General features: G+C 36.6%; 1 protein-coding gene across 4 annotated transcripts; it reads left to right on the top strand.

Moving 5' to 3' along the window:
* The first annotated feature begins 3,300 nt into the window (after positions 1-3,300).
* Positions 3,301-6,381, top strand: LOC112279295 (uncharacterized). Of its 4 annotated transcripts, none has more exons than XM_090248548.1 (3): positions 3,301-3,338; positions 4,701-4,784; positions 5,211-6,381. In XM_090248548.1, exon 3 carries the CDS (start codon positions 5,299-5,301, stop codon positions 6,094-6,096), a length of 798 nt encoding a protein of 265 aa, XP_090104674.1. In that variant the 5' UTR covers positions 3,301-3,338; positions 4,701-4,784; positions 5,211-5,298; the 3' UTR covers positions 6,097-6,381. The 4 variants fall into 4 exon arrangements, with proteins under 4 accessions (XP_090104674.1, XP_024369351.2, XP_090104676.1 ...); XM_024513583.3 differs by having other exon boundaries at positions 4,647-4,784; XM_090248550.1 differs by having other exon boundaries at positions 3,301-4,442; positions 4,647-4,784.
* The last annotated feature ends 19,139 nt before the right edge of the window (positions 6,382-25,520 follow it).

Genomic DNA, 25,520 nt, shown 5'->3' with positions numbered 1-25,520 from the left:
ACTAAATATAGGTATGTACTTAAGTTTTATATCAAAATTTCTAAATAGACTCTAAAACCACAAAAAAGTAATTAATCTTGATTTATAATTTAGGTAGTTTTTATATCTATATAATATTAAAAAGTAAAGACTTTAGCCTCTTTAAAAGAATGAAATCTTAAAACTTATTTAAGATTTATACTTCTCATTTAAAAATTATATTTTAAAATTTTAATACTTATATTATTAAAATTAGAATCAAAATTTAAATTCAAATATTGAGAAGAATTTATTTTTAAAACAAAATCAAGATTTTAAGTTTAAATTTAAAATCTAAAATATTTTTAAATCTCATAGTATTTATGTTCTAATATTATAGTTTTCAAATACAAAATATGTATTAGTAGAATTAAAATTAAAATTTTATGATATAAAAAATTATTTTATTTCCAATTATATTAAAGATTGTACTAAATGTCAAACCAATAAATTAGCTATGTTTATATTATTTTTACAATTTTAGCTTTTTGTCATTTAAAATTATTATTTTTAGGCCAATTAAATATTTAATTAAAAAAAATTAAACACAAATTGAAAAAATCTTTTAGATAATCATTTTTATATTAGATTTTATGTTCTTATATAAAAGTAGAAATGTCTTTATCAACTATTAAAAGATGTTTTAAATAGATTTTTAGAAACAATTTAAATAAATAAAATAATAATAATAATAAATATAATAATAATAAATATAATAAAAATAAATTATTTAATATTTTTTATTAATATTTAATTTTTATTTTTTAAAAAATATCAAATTAGAATAATTAGAAAAAAAAAATTAGAAAAATGATAGATTAATATAATATAATGTATACATATATATGTATATATATTAAATATATTAAAGAATTCAACTTATTAAGGAAGAAGAAGAAGAAAAATCAAATATTATTTGTAAAAATTACTAAAAATAAAATACTATTAAGTTGTCTTACTATTAAAATTAATAACATATGATATAAGTTTTAGAATAAAACCAAATCTATTTCTATCAAAGGAGTCAATTACTCATTTAATTGTTGTTTTTTATTAATTCATGTTGATTATTTTTATTTAAATTTATTAATTCACATCTTTCTTATCTAACACCTACAATTGTTTAAATTGCACAAGAAATCCTTTCTTTGCTAATAAATATTTACTAAGTTCTATCTCAAACTATCTAAAAAATTGATACCTTAAAATTTGGTGATTTAAATACTAGTCATGAAATTTAATATGGAGACATAATATAACAAGAGAAGTATATATATAGAGAAAAATATGAATGTTAAATAGACCTAGGCTTTTACTAAATTGACCCACCTATCCTAACCATCATCAAATGACCTCTATATTCATTTCTCCACCATTAGATCCAATGAAAACCAACAACATTTATCATGATTATCATATTCTTCATCATTGTCGATTGCTGACGGTGTGTCCACGACGGTGTGTCCACGACGACGGTAGTAATGGTGAGCCGTCGCTGTGGAGCAGCGGCCCTACCTACAAGAAGAAGAAGAAGAGCGAGCAAGCGAGGGAGCAACCTTGGCCACCATAGCATCATCGGCGATGATGCGATACCTACCCAACCCACTTGAAGCTGTAAAAGCATCGCATCGCACCCCAAGGGTAGATCAGATGCAATGTCACTGCACTGCACTTGCAATGATTCTGCAGCGCAGATCGCCATCTATGTCACCGCCTTCGCACCTCTTGCTTGTTTTTGCCCTTGGTTTCTTGCTTTGCATCTCCTGCCTGCCACCACACCGGCCATCTTCAAGTGCAGGCTCGCAATAAGATGTCTCCATGTGGAGACACAGTAACTGCCAGCGGTGCTCCCCAGTAGCTGGACTTTCAATTGAAGGAAGCATTCCTCCTTTTTTTTCACCACCGATTGCTGACCCACATCGTTTTATTTTTTATTTTTTATCCTGTCGCTGGCATCCACAAAGCCGTTACCTTCCCCTGGAAAGCTCTTGGCACTTCGCTCATCAGTTGCTTTGAATGCGAAGCTGTTACCTGCCGATTGAACTTGAGGAAGTGGAAAAACAGTTTGAGAACATGGTTTCTAGTGTTGCGATCGATCAAACTGACGCGCTTTGCAGGGCTGATCATTGTTGTCAGTAACATAGCCTCGAGAGCAATGTGCTGCCACTGATGCTGAGCCGACTACGCGATTCCGGACATATGTCTGACATATGTCGCCTGGCTATCGTATTCTCTTGCTGCATCGAAGGAGAAAATAAAACATCGATGCCTAAACATGTCGCCCTTTCTTACTCGCTGCTTACTAGACAAAGACGAAACGTATTCATCAATGATATGGTGATCCATCATGTCCTTCCATGTTGCCTATACAGAATGAGACATGTAACTCCAAAAGTTTCATGTGGATGACGTCCTTCATCATTTAGTGCTGGTCTACAATAATATGAGCTGCTCACGACTAAGTACACACTGCATTCATCATCGTATATATCTTTGGCTTTGCGGCACTCTTTTTTACAGTGATTCGAAGGTCCATTAGAATGATTTAATGCAACTTGTGTCGAGGAAAGCACAAACCTAGTGTCCTACACTACAGCGCCGTGTATACCAGATTTCTGTACCTTCTCTGCAGCCCCAATAATGGACGAGTCTCCCTGGTATAACTGCACAACTAAATGCCGAAAGTGGATAGAGTAGGTAGCGTATGTAGATACTGTAGAGTGAAAAGAAATTGGTGAGCATATGTTGACAGCGTATTCATCCCATTGATCTTTGTGTTATGCTCAGAAAACCAATCCGTACAGCGCAATACATAAACTTTTATGGTGCAGGAAAAACAATCTTAACTGCCGCAAGCAATCGGCACTTGTGGTTCCTTGCAACGAAAGAGATAAGTGAACGGCATGAGTGCAACAAGGCATCGTTAATCGCTGATAACTTCTCAGATCTATCTCAGAAACTGAAAACTTAGTGTACAGTTCATGAAAATTCAGGTGGTGTTTCTTAACCAGCCAGTGTTTGTTTTTGGTACTGGGCAGGAGCAGGACTACCATTGGATCAACTCAATGCTTGTCGTGTTGTGAGTCAATCATTTGACCCACTGAAGAGATGCAACACCGAATCTAAGGTTCGAATCTAATCATGGCGTGGGAATAAAGTAGAGCAAAGTTCCATTATGATTAATTTGGCCCACAACACTGAAGCGGCCCTCTCTCATGAATTGATCGGCACTGAGTCTCGATAAGGCTACATAGCTCTGCTCATCTTCACATCCTCTGCTGCAGCTACCGTTATACAGCATGCAGAGCCTGCTACTCTAGGTAAGATTCTTTCGCCCAGCACCTCGTCGCTGTTTTCTGAACTGCTTGTTGTGGTGGCTTGTCCACTGGTTTGTGAATTTCTAGGAGAGCTGCGGATCTGTCTCTGGATTGATCACTCTTTTGGAATAGAACAGTAGATCACTCGAAGAAATAGATGTAATGCCTTCCTAATGACGCTACTCATCGCAGTTCCTGCTCTTTGAATCCCGTACTAGATCGCTCTCCTGCTCTTAATCTTCGATCAGCTCCTTGATTTCCCTCGATGCTTATATAGAGGTTAAGTGTGTTGCATTTCTCTTCTTGTTAAGAGTAGCTGGCCGCTAGGTGAGTCACTGACTCTCTTGCTATAGCTTCTTACGTTTGATGCGTTGAAATAGCCAAATGCAGCTCAAAAAGACCAGCCATCCAACTTGACCTCACCTTATTAGCTGATGTTGCCAAAAACCAGAGGCGGTCAAGCTGCTAGAGCGAACCGTAAAGTTGCGGTCTGACGTAGAAGTGTTCCGCTAGATGTTTATTCTCCCTTCCCGATCAATCGTGCGGGCCCTGTCTGCTCGAAGCTGCGAAAGTTGAGACATTACCAGCCCATCTTCGGAGCCTCGTGTAATACAGATACCATCATCGAACGTTTTTCGGTTCGTCTAAGGATTTCATACATGTATCAGATAGCGTGCTCAGTTGATAATGCAGAAGGGAACAGCCGAAGCTCAAAATTAGAATGGTAACAGAGTTTACATTGTAACGCCATATAAATAGGCCACCGTCTTCGCCTCTGAGTAGCATTTTGAGGCCAACAGGTGATGAGCTTTCTGTCATTAAACACGAAAAGCCAAGTTGGTAAGAAAGCATCTGCTTGCTCAGAAATTACCTTAGTCAGGATAAAAGGAGTTACCCAATGGATCATCTGCAAGGTAAAGACATTTAAAACATCTTCCGAAGAATGTCCTGCAGTCAATGTGTCAGTACATCTGACCTACTTAGCACCGTCAGCTCGTTGGGGCTATCATAGTTACGAATTAAGTTGCAGATCTGCAAGAGAGAATCGGTATTGCGCGCGTAGGAGATTCAAGCCATTAACTCGTCTGTTGTAAACTTCCTGACACTGTATGTTAAACTTAAAAGTTCTGACGCTTCTGTTTTATTCTATGGAGTTTCACACGATTTTCTAAGTATGAATGACAGTAGGTACTGAAGAATACTCTAGAACAGCAATGACGAACGACGGTTCCGATCTTATAACAACCGAATTGCTTAGTGCTCGAGCTAGCTTCATTCATTCTGACTTTAGGGTTGTGGAAATACATCCAGGAACTACGAGGGTGGTTCACGAGTCAAGCTTAAATGTGATTGCATATGTTTCAGTGCCTGTTGGTGGTGTTGCACATCTGTAAGAGATCTTATGTGAAAACGAAGACGAGTTCGCTACAATCCCAGCTGGCTGAGCTTGTAAGATCCTATCACCGTCGACCTTTCGTACGTGAAAATATCAAGTAATCAATATCAAGGAAACTGCATTCTGCATATGTTTCAGTTGATTACCTTGAAACTGCATTCTGCATTAAAGCCAGTTTTGCTTGAGTCACCATCTTGTTTCTATCTCTATCTTGTTACCTATCTCACTCTCCATGTCTATTTTGCATCGAAAATGACTTTAAAAACGAAATAAGAAAAATTCCTTCAAATGAATGGGCTTATGTACAAAAGAAACCAAGGCGTTGGCGTACTCTTCCATTTTGTTTCATACCAGTTTGTAATTGTTAAATACTGTTCATATCAGCTTCGGCACCTCGTAACCAAATTTCTTGACGTAATAGCCTCGAGGAATCAGTTACTCACTGAACTAACACGATTATGATGTTGAATGATCTACAGCTGCATCATTAGAAAAGGCCTACCTATGTTCTTGAGCAACAACCACTAGTGCAGAGGCTAAGACAGGCTCACTCCTATTTACAAGTGGATGAAAGCAATGGCAGATAGTCGCTGCGCATGGATGATTTTGGCCTCGACTCTTGTATGTGGCCTTCTCTTTCCGGCAGTGCTAGCAAAAGATTCACCATCGCTAGCAGCAGCTATTGCGGCAGCGCCAGCACCGCCTGTGGGAGCCCCTGCACCGGCACCCGTGGCCCCACCTCCGAGGCCTCTCACTCTTCACGAGAAGGTTGTCGCCGCGCTACGAGCGGCGGGTCACTATGGCGCCATCTCTGGCCTCCTTGACAGCGTCGGCGCAACTAGCAACGTCATCAGAGAGGGAGTTACACTGTTTGCTCCAGACGATGGGGCTTTCAGCGGCCTGAACATGAATTCCTCTAGCCTCTTGATGACCACGTTGGATTACCACGTCGCGACATCGGTATACAACTTCAACCAGCTGTCGAACCTGCCTCTGAATTCCACCATCAAAACTTCCGCACCTAATGTGGAGATTTTCGTCACCAGTACAGGCACCGATGGATTGAGACTAGACAACGTCGCCATTTCAGACCCCGATCTCTACGCTGATGGTCAGATGGCTGTTCAAGGGATAAGCTCCGTAATGGACACAGCAAAATACAACAAGGGTGTGGTGCCACCTGAAGCAGCACCTGCTCCTGTAGCGGGAGATCCTGCACCAGCCCCTGGACTCATCACCACACCAACGACACCCAAGACAGCCACCCCCGCTGGTACAGGAAATGATGCTGCGCAAGCTACGACCTGCGTTGTGGCCACAATGTTGCTCGCTGGCGCAGTCTCGTTTCTAATAGATCTCTTGTAAATGCGATGACATTAATACAGTTTTTTAGTGTGTATAGTGTGTGGCGGTATCTCCATTTGTCGGGATGCAAAATTTTCGTCCTCCAGTGGTTGTGCTCGTCAACCATCCGCGTTGCGAGCAATAAGCCTTGAGTGCCATCATATTCCAAGTTTGGAACTGCAGTCAAGTACTAGATTTACTAGATTCATGAGGCCATGCTTTGTTCCTACATTGTGGAACTAAAATCAACATCTGTGTTCCTATTGAGCTTAACTTATTCCACCCTGCTTTGTTACTGTTTCCAAATTTGTCTGCGAGCTACCAATCGCATGATTTCATTCAGTGCTTTATCTTCGCTACTCTAACCTCTAACAGACTCTTTGACAAATCGTTTCTCTGAGGAATGCTCATCAGCCATAAGTTTTTTGCACACCCATAATCTTTCTTATGAGATCCATCATCGAGTTTGCAGTAGATTCTGCTCTTTGAGTCCTGGTTTACGGTGAAATTGCTCTGTAAGAATCATACCATACTTCCGTTCGAAGATGTCTTGCGCATCAAAAGTGAGTGGTAATTGAGTACTACTCAGGATTGACCCTTGCCAAGAGACAAGGTTTCGTAAAATATCTCAACTTCACTTCGACGTTATTCACACAAAAAGGAAGGGACCTAGCTGTCTATAGAAACGATGCCAACCAAGGCGTCATAAATGGGAGCATGAAAAAGCTAGGGGACTAACGAACGTAACTGAAGTACTTTGTAAGAAGCCGAGGAGCTCTGGGACAATGCGAACACACGCTTAGTCCTACGTACAAAATTGCAATGAGTTTCTGTGAGAAGGCCTGACATAGAGCACATTCTTTGAGTTAAGTATTCATACATTTATACATGTAGCACATAGTGCATAAATTTAGGTTGTAGGATTAATGATTGAACTGGACAAAAGCTTTTGCAAAAACAGAACAGCAGGGACCTCAAGTAAAACAAGAATTCCATGGCATGTTGAACGAAATCCAAAGAAAACACATAGAAAACCTACTCGTTGCAAAACGCACATACAGGCGACTGAAGGGCAGTGACTCTCGGGCGACGGAAGAGGTCGAAACGAATCTACAAAACTAACGAACCCAGCAATACATAATCCCAACAGACAATCCAATCTAATCGAGTAAAACTAAGCTTTTGGTAATGCTTTGGTACGCCGAGGGAGAAGATTTTGTCTCCCTCAGCTGCAAGGCCAACAAGCGAAGTAACCAGGCTGTGACACGAGAGACGATGATTACTACCGCCGTAGCGAGGAACCACCAGCTTGAAATGCCTATAGTACTATGAAAGGCATTGCAGTTCCCAGCCGAGACGTCGACCATTGTGGGACAAACCCTGATCCAGACCAGAATCAATAAGGGAATTTTTCCCTTGCAGCCAACCAAGCACAAATTCCAACTCCTCCTCTGAAAAACTCTTCTTCTCAGAAATCGTCAAGACAACATTGACATGATGCGAACCGCAAGCATTGGCAGCTGCAGCCATAGGTTTGCTTGCTGGAGCTCCACGTTGGATTGCTGGAGCAGCAACTTCGCTACAGTCCACCCTCGATATGTGTTACTCAGATGAGTGTTTAAATCGCATATGTGTTAAGGAAAATTGGGCTTCCCAAAAAAAATCCAAGAAAATACACTACTAGGTGTTAATTGTTAGTTGTTTAGAAAATTTATAAAAATTATGCTCCCCTCTTCAATGAATTCACCTCAATAAGTATTAATTTGGATGAAAGTGAGGCTATGAAATTTTATAGCTTGAATGAAATTAAATTAAGTCCATCATGTATAGATAATATTATGGTTGGCATTTGTAATATTATATATAGTTCAAAGTATCTTCCACATCACCCATTCCACATCATGCATTACTTATTCCACATCATCTAAACATTATTAGCTACAAATTCCATCAACATATTTGGAATTTAAACTTTGGACTCTCTTGTATCACCTTCTTTTTATTTTAATGTTCTATCATTTGAGGATTTAGCAATGTTATGATGTTGTGATAGAACATTCCTAAATATTGTGATTCAAAAAAAGATTTTATATCAAAGAATATACTTATCATAGAAATGATGCATCTTCTAATACTTTTGTGATGACTTAAAAAAGATAGAAGAAATTTTTAAAATTGTATTTTAATATGTTCTTTCTAACATATTCAATATGTATAAGATGGAATTTTTTCATAGAATTGAATAAAATCTTACACTTGCTACAAAGTTGTTTGGAAAGAAGAAAGAGAAGGAATGCATTATTATTACATTGACTCCAAATGTTGATGGTATTATCAAAAAAAATCCTATGGTTATCAATAAATATATTGTTAGTGACATAATCCTTAGAACCTTCTAGAGACAAGTTTCTAGAACCTTCTAGAAGCAAGTCTCTGGAACCTTCTAGAAGCTTCTTAGTTGGTAGAAGATATTAGAGACATAGTCCTTAGAATCTTCTAAAGATAAGTTTCTAGAACCTTCAAGAAGCAAGTCTCTGGAACCTTTTAGAAGCTTCTTAGTTGGTAGAAGTTGCTTGAGAAGCTTCCTAAATAGAAGTATATATTGGAATCGAGGCTGAAGAGTTCTTCAGTCTTGACAACACATCTCTTGGAGCTCTAGCTCACCTCTCTGGTGAGGTTCTCATCTGATTAATCTAATTCTTGCCAGTTCTTCCTAAACTTCTTGTTAGATCTTGAGTCTATATTTTTGTATCCGTGATAGTTTGTTGAGACTGCACTCACCTCAGATATCATAGCTAGTTTCTTCTTTGTTAGAGTGTGGATTACCCCTCTACTTGGAAGTGTACTAGCATTTTAGAGGTTGCGGATTACCCTCCTCTAAACTGATACTTCTTTTGTTACAATATTGGAGTCTTATTCTTCTTGGAGAGAGTGGATTACCCCTTTTCTTGAAGCTCTTAAGGCATTTTAGAGGTTGCAGAGTACCCTCCTCTAAACCAATATTGTCTTCTTGTAGAGTCATTTCTGTCCTTGTCTTAGAATGGCGGTGGGCCAAGACATTAGTATGACGGAAAGTTCGGAGTCCAAGTTGAATGCTATCATGAATGCCCTCGCTACGTTATCGCAAAGAACTACACAGATTGAAGGAGTCGTGACAAGGCTTCATAATGATGGAGCATCTGGGATGGCACAATCTAGGTTGCACCAGCCTCAAACTTCTGTACTTGGAGAAGGAACTTTGTCTCAGGTTCGACAAGCACCGTTGGTTCTACAACATAAGGAGCCCCAAGTTAGTCTTTCGGACAAGTTCGATGGTACGCATTCCAAGTTTTGAAGATTCGTTAACCAAATCAGTTTGATAACAATTTTACAGCCCGAACGTTATCCAACGGAGGAGTCACGTGTTGAGCTTATTGGAACCTTACTTACAGGGCAAGCTCTATCATGGTTTGCTCCTTTGTTTGAGAAACGATCGTCCATACTAAACAACTTTGAAACCTTTTTGGAGGCGTTTGCGGAAGCATTTGGTGAACACGAAAAGGTTCGATGGGCTACAACAAAGATCCGGTCACTACGACAAGGGATGCGCTCTACATCAGTCTATGCATCGGACTTCAGGCAATTAGCATGCGGCATCAATTTGGACGAAGAAGCTTTGATAAGTCAATTCTACTGCGGTTTAAGGGATGATATGAAGGATTTGTTGTTAACTCTTCCTGATCCGCAAACGCTCAACGAAGCTATTAGCCAAGCTGTAAAGTACGATAATCGCCTATTCCAACGCCGCCAAGACCAACGTTCAAGACAACATACGGTTCGCCATGCCCCAACTATATCGATAAGCAGCGTGAATTCACATTCAGAGGTAGAAGACATGCAAATTGATGCGGTACGTGTCAAATCCCTTACTCTAGAAGAAAAAAAGCGGCGTATGGAAGAAGGTCTATGCTTGTATTACGGTGAAGAAGGCCACAAAGTTGGAAACTGTCCCAAAAAGCAAAATCGACGTATTGTTAAGACTAGAGGCACGTTTGTTCAGGAAAACGAGGATGCCCAGCCACAATAGGAACCGTGTGACTAGACAGTGAAATATCGTAACAACAACCAGGTTCCTTTCTTTCCGCTCAATCTGCCCTTTGTTTTACAATCCCTTTGCTTATTGGCCCTTAGAAACTAAGAATCTTAGCATTATTAGATTCAAGAGCATCTGCTTGTTTCTTAGACGAAGAATTTGCAAAGCATCATAAGATACCTTTAGTACAAAAATCCAAACCTGTTCACGTTGAGGTCATAGATGGGCGACTTTTATTGTGTGGTAGTGTCATCCATGAATCAGAACCTATAGAAGTGACATTTAAAGACCATAGTAGTCATATTATTTTCAATATTATTAGAATCCTATCAAATTCTGTTATTCTTCATCTTTCCTGGTTGGAAAAGCATAATCCATCCATACATTGGAAGTTGCGAAAGATGACATTTCCAACAAAACCACCCAAGAGCAAGCCTAGTAGAAAACCCCAAATAAAGAAATCCTTATTTATTGGAGCAAGAGCATTTATAAGATCGTGCAAGGAAGGCACACCGTTTGTCATTTATGCGGCTCCAACTATCGGAGAGAAGATCTCGACAACAAGTATACCGGAGCAATATAAGGATTTTAAAGATGTGTTTCAAAAAAAAATGCGGACATGCTACCGGAACACAGACCATATGATTGCGCCATAGACTTACAGGAAGGAGCACAACTGCCTTTTGGCCCAATCTACAATCTATCGTAGACGGAGTTGGTGGAGTTGCGGAAGTACATCAACGAGAATCTAGCCAAGAACTTCATCCGTCATTCAAAATCGTCAGCTGGAACACCCATCTTATTTGTGAAGAAGAAAGATGGCTCATTACGGATGTGCGTGGACTATCGAGGCCTCAACAAGATAACAAAAAAGAATCGTTACCTGTTACCCTTGATTTCTGGTCTCTTAGAACAACTTGGACGTGCAAGGATTTTTACAAAAATTGATCTAAAGGGAGCTTACAACCTCGTACGAATCAAGGAAGGAGATGAGTGGAAGACAGCGTTCCGTACAAGGTATGGCCATTTTGAGTATAATGTCATGCCCTTTGGTCTTATCAATGCTCGAGCGGTCTTTCAACATATGATGAATGATATTTTTCGAGAATACCTTGACGATTTTGTTATCATCTATTTGGATGATATTCTGATATTCTCCAAAAATGAGGAAGAGCATGAAAAGCACGTTCGTTTGGTCTTCGAGAAACTACGTGAGCGAGGACTATATGCCAAGTTGGAGAAGTGTTTATTTCACCAAATAGAGATGGAGTTTTTGGAGTTCGTTGCGACTACGCAAGGTTTGAAGATGGATCCCAAGAAGGTGGAAGCAATCGTGTCTTGGGAGGTTTCGAAGACGGTGAGAGACATACAATGTTTTCTTGGCTTTGCCAACTTCTATCGGATCTTCATCAAGAATTACTCTCAAGTTGCTGCCCCTCTCACTCGATTGACATATAAGGATAAGCTGGAATGGGGACCTCTAGCCGAAAAGGCATTTCAAGACCTGAAGACGGCATTTACTACGGCTCCAATCTTGGTACATCCAAACTTTACAAAGGCCTTTCATTTAGAAACTGATGCTTTGGATTTTGCTTTGAGAGCTGTACTTTCACAAATGAGAGAAGACAAGAAGCTCCATCCAGTTGCATTCTACTCTTGAAAGTTCTCTGCTGGTGAAATCAATTATAAGATCCACGATAAGGAACTTCTTTCTATAGTGGATTCTTTCCAAGAATGGCATCATTTTCTTGAAGGAGCTGCACACCCAGTGACCGTATACACAGATCACAAGAATTTGGAGTATTTCATGTCGGCTCGAGTTTTAAATTGACATCAAGCTCGGTGGAGTATGTTGCTATCTAGGTTCAATTTTGTTATCACTTATCGACCTAGAAAGCAGCAAGGACTATCTGATGCCTTATCAAGGAGATCGTATCTTGTACCAAAGGCTAGAGAAGCAGTGTTTGATCAACAATGTACGACATTATTGAAGCCAGAGTAATTTCCGCTTTGTGCTACTATTGTGTCAATTCATGTTGACTTCTTGAATCAGGTACGTACCGCAGCTATTAAAGATTCAAGAGCCATTGATATCAAGCAGCGTGCCAATGATGAAAAATTCAAGGTGGAGGGAGATCTTTTATACTTTCAGGAGCGGTTGTATATTCCAAAAGGACCAGCACGACTAAGAGTTCTTCAATCTCGCCACGATTTTCCAACTGCGGGACATTTTGGATTCAACAAGACCTTGGAGCTTATTTCTCGAGATTTTTGGTGGCCCCAAATGTGGAAGGATGTGAAAGATTTTGTCCTCTCCTGCGACATCTGTTCAAGATCCAAGAATCCTCGGCATCGCCCTTATGGACTCCTACAGCCATTACCGATTCCACGTCGACCATAGTCTTCAATTTCCATGGACTTCATCACGGACCTTCCATCATCGAACTCATTTGACAGCATCTTTGTCGTGGTAGATCGGCTTACAAAGATGGTGCACTTTGTTCCTTGCAAGAAGACATCGTCAAGTGAAGTCACAGCACAGCTCTTTCTCGATAATGTGTATCGATATCATGGACTACCAGATGATATCGTATCAGATCGAGGAATCTAATTCGTATCAAAGTTTTGGAGATCTCTCTTTGAGATACTGAAGGTGGATATGAAGCTTTCTTCGGCTTTTCATCTTCAAACTGACGGCCAAATGGAACGGGTGAACTAAGTCTTGGAACAATATTTATGATGCAGTATCAATTATCAGTAAGACGATTGGACCACATATCTGCCGCTAGCCAAGTTTGCATATAACAACACCCTCCATGCGTCGACTCAATACACACCATTCTTTTCCAACTATGGGTATCATCCGAAGCTTGATTTATTGAGTCCGTCAACAAATAATAATCCAGTAGCTGAAGGATTTGCGAAACAACTATCAGAGCTTCAAAATACGTTGAAGCTTCAATTACAATCCGCTCAAGAATCTTACAAGGCGTCTGCAGATAGATTTCGGAATCAAGCACCTACTTTCAAAATTGGAGATAAGGCATGGCTTCTTCGACGGAATATCAAGACCAAGCGACCATGTGATAAGTTGGACTATCGAAGATTGGGACCATTTATCATCCAGAAGCAAATCAATCCAGTGGTGTACTATTTGGAATTACCGGCTTTTATGAAGGTACATCCAGTCTTTCATGTTTCTCTGTTGGAGCCTTATCGAGAGTCGTCTTTTCCTGGAAGAGTACAATGTCCGCCACCTAATATTGAGATCGAGAACCACGAGGAATACGAGGTTGAAAAGGTATTAGATTCACGACGAAGGTGGGGCAAGTTGGAGTATCTTGTTCATTGGTGCGGCTATGACATTAATGAACAAACGTGGGAGCCAGCTGAAAATCTTGCCAATGCATTGCAAAAGGTACAGGAGTTTCATCAATAACATCCTCATAAACCTAAGCCGATTTGATGATAGCTTCCCTCTTAAGCTTGCTCACCCAAGAATATAAAAAAGGGAGAGAGCACCACCAAAATTCGTAGTTGATGTAGTTATTTTCTCCAAGATAAAATAGAATTTTTTTAGTAGATATAGTTTGGTCTTCTGATATGGATAGCCAAGAGATAGATAATATACCAGTCTGATTATCCCAACCGACCAACTCACGAAGGCGACTCCGAGATGAAGAACCGCCTACACTATGACGATGACGGAGGATACCGAGTAACCGATCACTAGTGATTGTATTTGAGTCCGAGCCTGCTTACGATGGTCAGCCAGAAGGCATGTTTGCAGGACAATTTTATAATGAGGACACGGAAGTTCATGCTTGATCAGAAGTTAAAGGAGTGGGCCACTACCGTTGGCTTCAAGGGCCGATGAACCACTTGCCTTGTCAACAACAGTTGGAGTTCATAACAGACGTTATGCGACAGATCTTCATTTTCTTGCGTTGGTACTGATCAACAACATTGCTTCTCAGAGACCTCGAAGCTAAAGGAGGGGGTGATGTTAGGGACATAATCCTTAGAACCTTTTAGAGACAAGTTTCTAGAACCTTCTAGAAGCTTTTTAGTTGGTAGAAGATATTAGAGACATAGTCCTTAGAACCTTCTAAAGATAAGTTTCTTCAACCTTCTAGAAGCAAGTCTCTGGAACCTTCTAGAAGCTTCCTAGTTGATAGAAGTTTCTTGAGAAGCTTCCTAAATAGAAGTATATATTGGAATCGAGGCTGAAGAGTTCTTCAGTCTCGACAACACATCTCTTGGAGCTCTAGCTCACCTCTCTGGTGTTGTTCTCATGTGATTAATCTAATTCTTGCCAGTTCTTCCTAAACTTCTTGTTAGATCTCGAGTCTTTATTTCTGTGTCCGTGACATGTATGAAGCTTTAAGCATTTTCATATAGGCACGATCTCAATCCAAATAACCTTAGGATTAAGTGGTTTGCAAATAAAAAAAGTTTAAATTACTACAAGTGTATTTCAAAAATTTATGTTTGATTTTAATACGATGATGGTTGATGAATAGGAAAAAAAATGTTATAATTGGTTGATAATTTTTCATGTCACCAAGTATCTAATGTATATACACAATAAAAGGTGACTAGACTTAAATTCTTACCTCCAAATACTACAAGTAGATTCCAATCTATAAATGTAAGAATTAATCAATCATTCAAAGCTCAATATTATAAGTGGTTGATTCAACATCACATAGATTTTTTTATAGAAATTAAAAGAAAAGATATTGATGTGTGTCAATTTGTAACAATGCTAGAGAATACTTAACATATTAGAGCTATTGCATCAACAATCATGAATTTTTCAAAAATACACATTTTTTTTTTTTTTTTGACAATATGGAAGCAAAAGAAGCAAACATGAGAAATAGAGAAGCTTAAGAAGCAATACAGAAGAAGAGTTAGTAGAAGTTACTACCTCATTGAAAAAAACTAGCATTAATATCTACAAAGAATGAAATTGGATTTACTATAAATGCACATGAATTCTTATATACCTACTAAAGAAGAAATTATAGATATGATTGATCAATAAAATGATATAATTGATAAAGATTCCATTGAAGAAGTTAATAATGTGCAGATTGGTGATATCATGGTAGTTTCAAGGACATGAATCTCAAACAATTAAAACCTCAATACACTCTAATGTCACTTAAAAATGGTAGATATTCATCCAAAAATAATACTATATTAGAACTAGAATGGTTATTATCAAAGATAGAAGATCATAGATTCTTAAAATAAGAATAAGAATAAAAAAGGCATTGAGAAGAATAAAGAAGGCTTCACTCTTGCTTCCAAATTTTTATGAATGTATTTATTTTAATAGTTATTTAAGTAATATGAAAAAGTAGAAATAAATAAAAGTAAATTAATTTGATGATATCTTAAAGAAAAACTTCTTAGAAGCTTTATAGATATATTTTCATCTTTATGCATCTCTATAGGTGATTGATAGGTTAAAAACTTGGCTAACAAGTTAGTCACGTACTGCATGTATTAGTAGCTTGTTTTACAAGCTAACTATGTGGTACACCTATAGGAAATTTGTCTTGTAAGTTAGACATATTTTGGAGGTCCTATAGAACATTACCACATAGCTTTTAGGTAGATAGTATATATAGAGGTAAGAGTGAAGCCTTCTTCACTCTTTTCAACTCTTTTTTTGTTTCTAGTCTAATTTTAAGAATCTCTAGCTTCTTAGTCTTTGGCAATAGCTATTCTAATTTCTTATTAAATATATTTACTTTCTTATTTCTATTTTTTCACCTCTCTTTGATTTATTTCTCATTCATTTATAAATCTTTTTTAAATTCTTTTTCTTAATAAATTAATAAGATTTCTAATTCATTATTTATCTCTTATTTTTAGAAATAAATGGAGATTACTCAATTTTTGTTTTTTTATTTCAAAGGTTGCAAACTACTCACCTTTGAATTAACATTCTTTGTATTTTAAACCTTGATTTTCTTTTCTTAAAAAAAATAGATTATATTTTATTATCAAAAAAATATTTAATATTAGAAGTTACAAATTATTATCTTCTATTTGATTTTTGGATTTATTTATTTATTTAAAATAGAAGAAAAAATCTTGGATGTTACACCTGGTAGAAGTAAGAATAGATTTGTAACTATTTTAAATCTTCTTAAGCTTGTCAATACTTCTAAAGTGGAAATTTCATGCATCACCAATAACAATCATGGAAGCATTATTTCTACACCTATGGAAGAAGTCTAAAGTCTATATAAACAAGTTGTGTAGTTGAAAGAAACAAAAAGATCAATCTTACAATCAAATCCACAAATTATTACTTCAACAAGCACAAGGGAGGCAAGAATTAATATACTTGAGAAGTTTAATAGAACAAGTCAAGTTCTATCTAAGGTTACATCCTTTCCAATACCATGATGGATTTATTCAAGTTGAATTCACAAATGCACTTTTATCTAGAAGTGTTCTCTTTTTGTTTGTATCTTTGATAGAAAATAATTAATTGCTCTTTTACGGTTTGAATTCATTCTAAGAACTGTATATAATTATATTTGTAGAAAGTAATTAAGAATAAGTAGCAACGACAAAGTTCTAATCTTATGACAAAGATCTGTCAAGGACAAAGACTCGATGAGGGAAAATATACACCAAAAGGCTATCTCGATATAATAAGTCAAAATATAAATAAGTAGGTATATTAAAAGGAAACTGGAATGGCTATTGCCACAAGACAAGAAACTAAAGACTCTTAAACCTGGACTAGAAGCAAGAAAGGAGTTGACAAGAGTGAAGAAGCCTTCACTCTTGTCTCTATATATACTATCTAACTAGGGGCTACGTGGCGACGTTCTATAGGACCTCCAATATGTGTTGACTTTGTAGGACACATGCCTTGACTTACAAGGCAAGTTTTTCTACGTGTGGGCCACATAGTTAGCTTGATCTTCAAGCTAACAACATGTGTGGCACATGGCCAACTTGTTGACCACGTTTCTAATCCAAAAAGTCAATTAAAGACACCTATGAAGTCAAAGCAGCGTCTAGGAAGTTTCTAGGAAGCATCTATATTAAATATTATAGAATTAACTTACTTTTATCTACTTTTACTTATTTCTACCTATTTCTATATGTAATTATTAGCTTACATGATTATGGCCGTGACATTACCCCCCCTTCTAGAGACGAGTTCCACGAGGAGCGGTCATCATATGTTGAGGAAATCTATGATGCGACGAATTGTATTCGCCACATACTCTGATCTCTGTTCTCTTCGAAGATGATTGATAGGGCCTCTCAACCATCGATAGTGTCCCATACCAGGGCGGGAAGACCACCCAATTATTTGATCATTGTTGAGGCCTTCGTAACTTCCTTCGAATAGAATATTCGGAATACCATCAGGAGTTGTTCCTACCTCTAGCAAAATCACCAAACATCGAGAGTCCTTTCCCAAATCGTGATACCAAACGCGTTGTATTTCACCATGTGTTCGAGGAAGAACATGTCGTTCTTGAAGATCTTCATCTCGATTGCGTCGTCTTGAAGGTTGTGACAATCGTAATGTCTCGTCCGGCAGGTCAGCAAACGAAGGTTCTTGAGTTGAATCCGTTGGTTGTTGGCTCTCCATCTAATTAGCGTCACAAATGCAAAGAAGTTACAAACAAGGATAGGAAATTGAATGTTATCTTGCCTCAATCTTGTCTCTTTTATAAGAGAGATTTTCATCTTGGTTTTGATGGATGTCGTTGATGAAAAACTTTGACTTTAGCTGATGCATTTCCTAGATTCCTGGATGGTTCCCATGTGCGTTCACTAATATCATATCCGCGCCAATGAACAAGATATTCCAGCTTATTTCGGCGCCGCCTTGAGTCTAATATCTCTTCCACCTCAAATTCTTCATTATTATCTACTTCTATAGGAGGCGATGGCATTTGTCTTCTTCCTTGTATATCCACTATCTTATATGGTTCAAGAAGAGACACATGGAATACAGGATGGATCTTCATTGACTCCGGTAGATGTAACCGATATGCAACTGGGTTGATCTGTTCAGAAACAGAAAAGAGGCCAAGCCTACGATAGTCCAACTTGTCACAAGGTCGAGTAGTCTTGATATTGCGACGAAGTAGCCATACCTTATCACCCACGTTGATTTGTGGTTGCTCCTTACGATATAGATTTGCGTTTATCTTTTATCGTTCTTGAGCTTCCTTCAATTGCGTCTTCATTATTGCATGTAACTCTGACAACCGATTTGCCATATCTTCTGCTGTAGGATTATCAACTTTTGAAAAATCAAAAGTATCAAGTCGTGGATGATAGCCATAATTGGCAAAGAAAGGTGTTTTTTGCGTGGAAGAATGTACCGTATTATTATAAGCAAACTCTGCCAATGGCAGAAGGGTTGTCCAATCATCTTGTTGGTAGTTGATAGTATACCTTAAATATTGCTCCAAGACTTGGTTTACGCGCTCTGTTTGTCCATCAATTTGAGGATGGAAAGCCGAAGATAGCTTTATGTCCACTTTTAAAATCTTGAAAAGGGTCCTCCAAAATCTTGACACAAATTGAGTTCCCCTATCTGATATGATATCTTTAGGTAATCCATGATAGCGATAGATATTATCAATGAAAAGCTTAGCTGTTTCTTTACCTGTGATAGATTTTGTACATGGCACAAAATATGCCATCTTGGTGAAACGATCTACTATCACAAATATAGAATCATAAGATCTTGAGCTTGAAAGATCTGTGATGAAATCCATAGAAACAGAAGACCATGGTTGTTTTGGTATAGGTAATGGCTGAAGAAGTCCGTAAGGTCGATGACGAGGAATTTTTGATCTTGAACAAATATCACATGATTGTACAAAGTCTTTGACTGACTTCCACATTTGTGGCCACCAAAAATCTCTTGATATGAGTTCCAAAGTCTTATTATATCCAAAGTGCCCTGCTGCTGGAAAGTCATGACGTGCTTGAAGAACACGTAAACGTGCTTCTCCTTTTGGAACATATAGGCGTCCTTCAAAATATAATAGATTATTCTTGAACTCAAACTTAGAAGGATCATGAGACTTGGAAGAATTATTCTCGATATCATAAACAAGAGGGTCTGAGGACATACTAGACTGGATTTGCTTGAGAAAAGTTGAATCAACAGTCAATGTTGATTTCATTGCTCGGAGATGAAATTGCTCCGGTTTCAAGAGGACCGTTCTTTGTTGCTCAAAAGCTGCATCTCCTTCTTTTGGTGCAAAATAAGAACGTCTAAATAGGGCATCAGACAAACCTTGTTGTTTTCCTGGCCAATAAGTGATAATGAACTCGAATCTTGACAAAGACATACTCCAACGAGCTTGACGACGATTCAACACGCGTGCTGACATGAAATACTCGAGGTTCTTGTGATCTGTATACACAGTGACTGGATTAGAAGCGCCTTCTAGATAATGATGCCATTCTTGAAAGGAATCCACGATCGCAAGAAGTTCTTTATCGTGGACCTCATAATTGATCTCGGCTGCTGAGAATTTTCTTGAATGAAAAGCTATCGGATGAAGTTTGTCATCTATTCCCATTTGTGATAAAACTGCACCCAAGGCAAAATCTGATGCATCTGTTTCCATAAAAAATGCCTTGGAAAAGTCAACACGATATAAGACTGGTGCAGAGACAAACGATGTCTTCAAGGCTTCAAATGCTGCTTCCGCTTCTTGATTCCATTGGAATTTATCTTTACTAGTCAAGCGTGTAAGTGGAGCTGCAACTCGTGAGAAATCTTTGATGAAGATCCGATAGTAATTGGCAAATCCCAAGAAACATTGGACATCTCTTACTGTCCTTGGAATCTTCCAATCCATGATTGTTTGGACTTTCTTAGAATCCATCATGAGACCATCATTTGAAATGATGTATCCTAAAAAGTCAACTTGAGTAGTGTGAAATACACACTTTTCCATCTTGGCGTACAATCCTACATCTCTAAGTTTTTGTAATACTTGACGAACATGTATTTCATGTTCTTCGACGTTCTTAGAATAGATCAGGATATCGTCTAGATAGCAGACGACAAAATTGTCTAAGAATTCACGAAATACATCATTCATGAGATGTTGAAAAGTAGCTGGTACATTCGTGAGTCCAAAGGGCATGACATTATATTCGAAATGTCCATATTTGATTCGAAATACAGTCTTCCATTCATCTCCTTCTTTGATCCGTACTAGATTATATGCTCCTCTTAGATCTATTTTTGTATAGATCTTAGCTTGATTCAACTGGTCAAGGAGTCCTCATATCAAAGGTAATGGATACCTGTTCTTGATTGTGATCTTGTTGAGTCCTCGATAATCAACACACATTCGTAAAGATCCATCTTTTTTCTTTACGAATAGAATTGGAGCTCCTGCTGGAGATTTTGAATGGCGTATGAAATTCTTCGCTAAATTCTCGTCAATATATGTCTTGAGTTCAGCCATCTCATCTTACGATAAACTCTAAATTAGTCCAAATGGTGGCTGAGTTCCTTCCTTGAGGTCGATTGAACAATCATATGGGCGATGCTTAGGAAGAATATCTGCATTTTTTTTCTCAAAAACGTCTTCATACTCCTAATATTGACTTGGAATGCCAATTGAAGTCTTTACGTTTTCAGAAATAGGTGCAGCATAAATAGCAAAAGTTGATCCTTCTTTTGCTGCGTGTATAAATGCTTTTGCACCTATCAGTACGAGTTTTACTATACTAGACTTATAATATTTTACTTGGTTGGTAGAACTATTAATAACGCTCTGGGAAAAGTCAAGTTTACGCAAATTCCAATCTATTCGAGGGTTATATTTTTCTAGCCAGGATAAACCTAAAATAACTGGATTGGACGGGGATTTAATTATGTTAAAAGCTATGTAGCTATCATGACCGTCTATTGTTACTTTTATAGGATGAGTTTCATGAGTGACATCTCCAGAAGACAAGGGACGACCATCTATGACTTCTACATGTACTGGTTTAGGTTTCTGTACAAAGGGTATTTTACGACTTTTAACAAATTGTTCATCTAAAAAACATGCTAAGGCTCCCGAATCTAATAAAGCAGAGGCTTTGTAATTCTTAGGTCCTAAATATAAGTCTATTATAAAACAAGGAGAGGGTTCTGAGGAGAGGATAGGACCTTCATTAGGAATTGTACAAGGTTCCAGCTGCACGGTCCCTATTGTAGCTGGACGAATCCGTTTTCCGACATGTTGTCTTCTTTGACCGTCGTACCCCTCATTTTATAGTTGCGTCGTTTCTTTGGACAATGTTGAGCGATGTGCTTAGGTTCTCCGTAATATAAACATAATCCTTCTTGACGACGAGGAATCTTTTCTTGCTCAGTTAGGGGTTTAAAACGTACCGCGTCAATTTGCATGTCTTCTACTTCTGAATGTACATTTGGCAAAGATGTTGATGTTGCCATTGAGTAATAACGTTGAGGTTTCCGTGAATGATTCTCAGATCGAAATTCGAAAAGTCGATTATCACATTTACTGCAAAATCGATTGCTTGACTCAAAGTTTGAGGATCAGGTAAGTTGAGCATCAATTTCTTTACTTCGTATTGCAATCCATAAAGAAATTGACTGATGAGTGCAGCATCATCCCACTTGATGTCAATTGCAAGTTGTCAAAATTGTGAAGCATATACTGTTATTGAGCGATTTCCTTGTCGCAGAATTCGGATCTTATTTGTTGCAACACGAGTTGCATCGTGTTCACCATACATAGATCGAAACTCCGCCAAAAATGCTTCCAAATTATCCAATATTGGATTTCGTTGTTCAAGAAAAGACGAAAACCACGATAATGCAGAACCAGAAAGTAGAGTGCCAATAAACCTGACTTGTGATCCTGGAGTTGGATAGCTTTGCGGTTGAAGTTCAATTGCCAATTGTACTTGATTGATGAACCCTCGAAACTTTGATCTCGTACCATCAAATTTCTCAGGTAAGGCAATTCTTGGTTCTCTAGTGCTTATAGGGTGTTGTACAATTGGAGAAGGAACGTGATTTGTTGTAGATGTTGAAGCAGCTCCGATCATCTCTATATCTCCACTTTCTGCTATTCTTGTTCTTTCCTGTGTTGGTGAATTGAGTTGATGCATCGCAAGCATTAACTCCCTCATTTGCTCTTGCATTTGTGCCATTGCACTCTTCATTTCAACAAGCTCTGCCATAATGACACTAAGAAGAAAAATTTGTTTGATATTGCTCAAGACAAAAGAAAAGAAAGACTTGATAACAAAGAAGATACTAAGAACAATATGAGTTTAGAAGTGGGTAATCCGCAAACTTCTAATATGCTTACGTCTTGTCAAGAGAAAGGGGTAATCCATTCTTACTCAAGAAAAAACAAAGCTCTGATATTGTAAGTGTACTTTTGTCAATCTGTCAAGGACAAAGACTCGTTGAGGGAAAATATACACCAAAAGGCTATCTCGATATAAGAAGTCAAAATATAAATAATTAGATATATTAAAAGGAAACTAGAGTGGCTTTTGCCACAAGACAAGAAACTAAAGACTCTTGAACCTGGACTAGAAGCAAGAAAGGAGTTGACAAGAGTGAAGAAGCCTTCACTCTTGTCTCTATATATACTATCTAACTAGGGGCTACGTGGCGACGTTCTATAGGACCTCCAATATGTGTTGACTTTGTAGGACACATGCCTTGACTTACAAGGCAAGTTTTTCTACGTGTGGGCCACATAGTTAGCTTGATCTTCAAGCTAACAACATGTATGGCACATGGCCAACTTGTTGACCACGTTTCTAATCCAAAAAGTCAATTAAAGACACCTATGAAGTCAAAGCAGCGTCTAGGAAGTTTCTAGGAAGCATCTATATTAAATATTATAGAATTAACTTACTTTTATCTACTTTTACTTACTTCTACCTATTTCTATATGTAATTATTAGCTTACATGATTATGGCCGTGACAAGATCATAATTGGCCATCATATATGCTATTGAATTCCAAAGCCTTGTTAGCTATGTAGAATGAAATGACAAAATTCTTATCAATCAATTTTGATATGGTTTAAAGATAATTTCAAAGATTTATCATTAACAATGTTGAAAGTAGACTCTTTGAAATAATTTATTATTTAAGCTATTGCATGCAACCATCAACTATTTGAAAAGAATCAATAAGATAAATTTGATTGAAGAAGAACAAATCAAGTAATGACAGTAGGTCCCAAGTTTTTAGAAACTTATTCATTAAAGCCAAAATCATTGCAAATTAGTACGATATATTTTAAATCTCTTATTAAACCAAAAAAAACTCAACATTGTTAGATGGATTTATGCTTATATTGTAAAAAAAGCTAAATATACTACTCAATATTATCCAAAGAAATAATGTAATCACAAAATAAGGAACATGATTGCCAGAGAAGATAATGTGTTGAAAAACAAGTTTTTATCAGTTACAATAGAAACTATGCAATTGGAATCATGTGAAATATCTAATAAAGGTCTAATCTTCTCTTCAAATTCTTTACTTTTTTTTATAATAAATATATATATTTACGACCTAAAAATCAAAATTTCTTTACTTTATTAAATTTAAGAATCTTAATTTGTTTTATAAACAAAGATTTTGTCAAAAAATATAAGAAATATCTTTAGTTAAGAAATCTAAACTTGTATATGTAGAAATTATAGATGATCATTCATTATCTATTTGAGATGTTATCCAAAATATTATTCATTTAGATATAATAATTAAAGATCATAATAGCATACTAATATTTAATATAGTAAGATCTTCTTTCAATCTAATTATTTTAAAATTAACATGGTTAAAAAAGTATAATCCTCAAATAAATTGAATTCCTTGTGACCTTGATTTTTTTATAGTTTAATCCAAAATTCTTTTAATTAAGTAAAAATATATAAGTTTAGTATATCCAAATTCTTCCAAGTGGATAGAAGAGCTTTCATGCATGCGGCAAAAAAAGGTTCGTCTTTTGCTATATATGCTACATCTATTTTTGATAGAAGAAAGACATCAAATGGAATTCTTAACTAGTATTAAGATTTATATGAAAATTTAAAAAAAAAAATTTAAAAAAAATTTAAAAAATGCATATATTTTTTTAAAGCATTAATCCTATGATTATTCAATTGATCTTCAAGAATGAACTTAATCACCATTTGGACCATTTTACAAATTATTACTAAATAATTTGGCTATACTAAAGGATTATAGTTATAAGAACTTAGCTAATATCTTCATATGTCATTCAAAATCTCCAACAGAAGCTTCTATCTTATTTGTGAAGAAAAAAAATTGATCTTTGTAGATGGGTATAGACTATCAAGGACTTAATAAGATCACTATCAAGAATAGATACTTTTTATCTTTGATTTCAAGACTTCTTGACCATTTAAATCAAACAAAGATCTATACAAAAATAGATCTATGAAAAGCATACAACTTGGTCTGTATCAAAGAAGGAGATGAATAGAAGACTGATTTTTGAACTATTTATGGATATTTCAAATATAATATCATACCTTTGGACTTATAAATATATTAACTATTTTTCAATATTTTATGAATTATATTTTTCAAATTTTTCTTAATGAATTTATCGTATGAAATTTAAATGATATTCTAATCTTTTTTATGAACAAAAAATATATAAATTTTTTATTTGTCACGTGTTATAAAAATTTAGAGATATAAGATTATATACTGAAATAAAAAATTATATACTCCATATTATTCAAGTTAATTTTTCAAAGTACATCAATTCTAACAAATATCTCATGATGGATCTCAAGAAGGTCTAAACTATCATAAATTGGATGATTCTAAAAGTAATAAGAAATGCACAATGTTTTTTAAGCTTTGCCAAGTACTATTAGATATTTATCAAGAACTTTTTTCAAGTTGTAGCTCCACTTACATGTTTGACTTATAAAGACAAATTTGAATGAAATATAGAAGTCAAAGAATTATTTGATGTTTTAAAAAAGAAATTTGTTTTAATACCAATCTTGTATCCTATTGATTTTTTTAGGTATTTTTTATAGAAATAGATGTATGAGACTTTACCTTGAGTATAATATCATCAAAAATAGGAATAGATGACAAATTCTACTCAATAATTTTTTATTCCAAGAAATTTTTAGTATCAAATATTAATTACAAAATTTACAATAAAGAACTTCTTACAAATGTGGATTCTTTTCAATAATGGCATCACTATCTAAAAGGCTCTTCCAATCCAATCTTTGTATAGATTGATTGCAAAAACCTTAAGTATTTCATATCAACATATTTATTAAAACATTGTCAAGCTTGTT

The sequence above is a fragment of the Physcomitrium patens genome, chromosome 3 (genome assembly GCF_059467195.1).
Source record: "Physcomitrium patens ecotype Gransden chromosome 3, ASM5946719v1, whole genome shotgun sequence".
Taxonomy (NCBI): domain Eukaryota; kingdom Viridiplantae; phylum Streptophyta; class Bryopsida; order Funariales; family Funariaceae; genus Physcomitrium; species Physcomitrium patens.
Note: the sequence above shows the minus strand (reverse complement) of the source record. Positions and strands in the feature narration are given on the sequence as shown.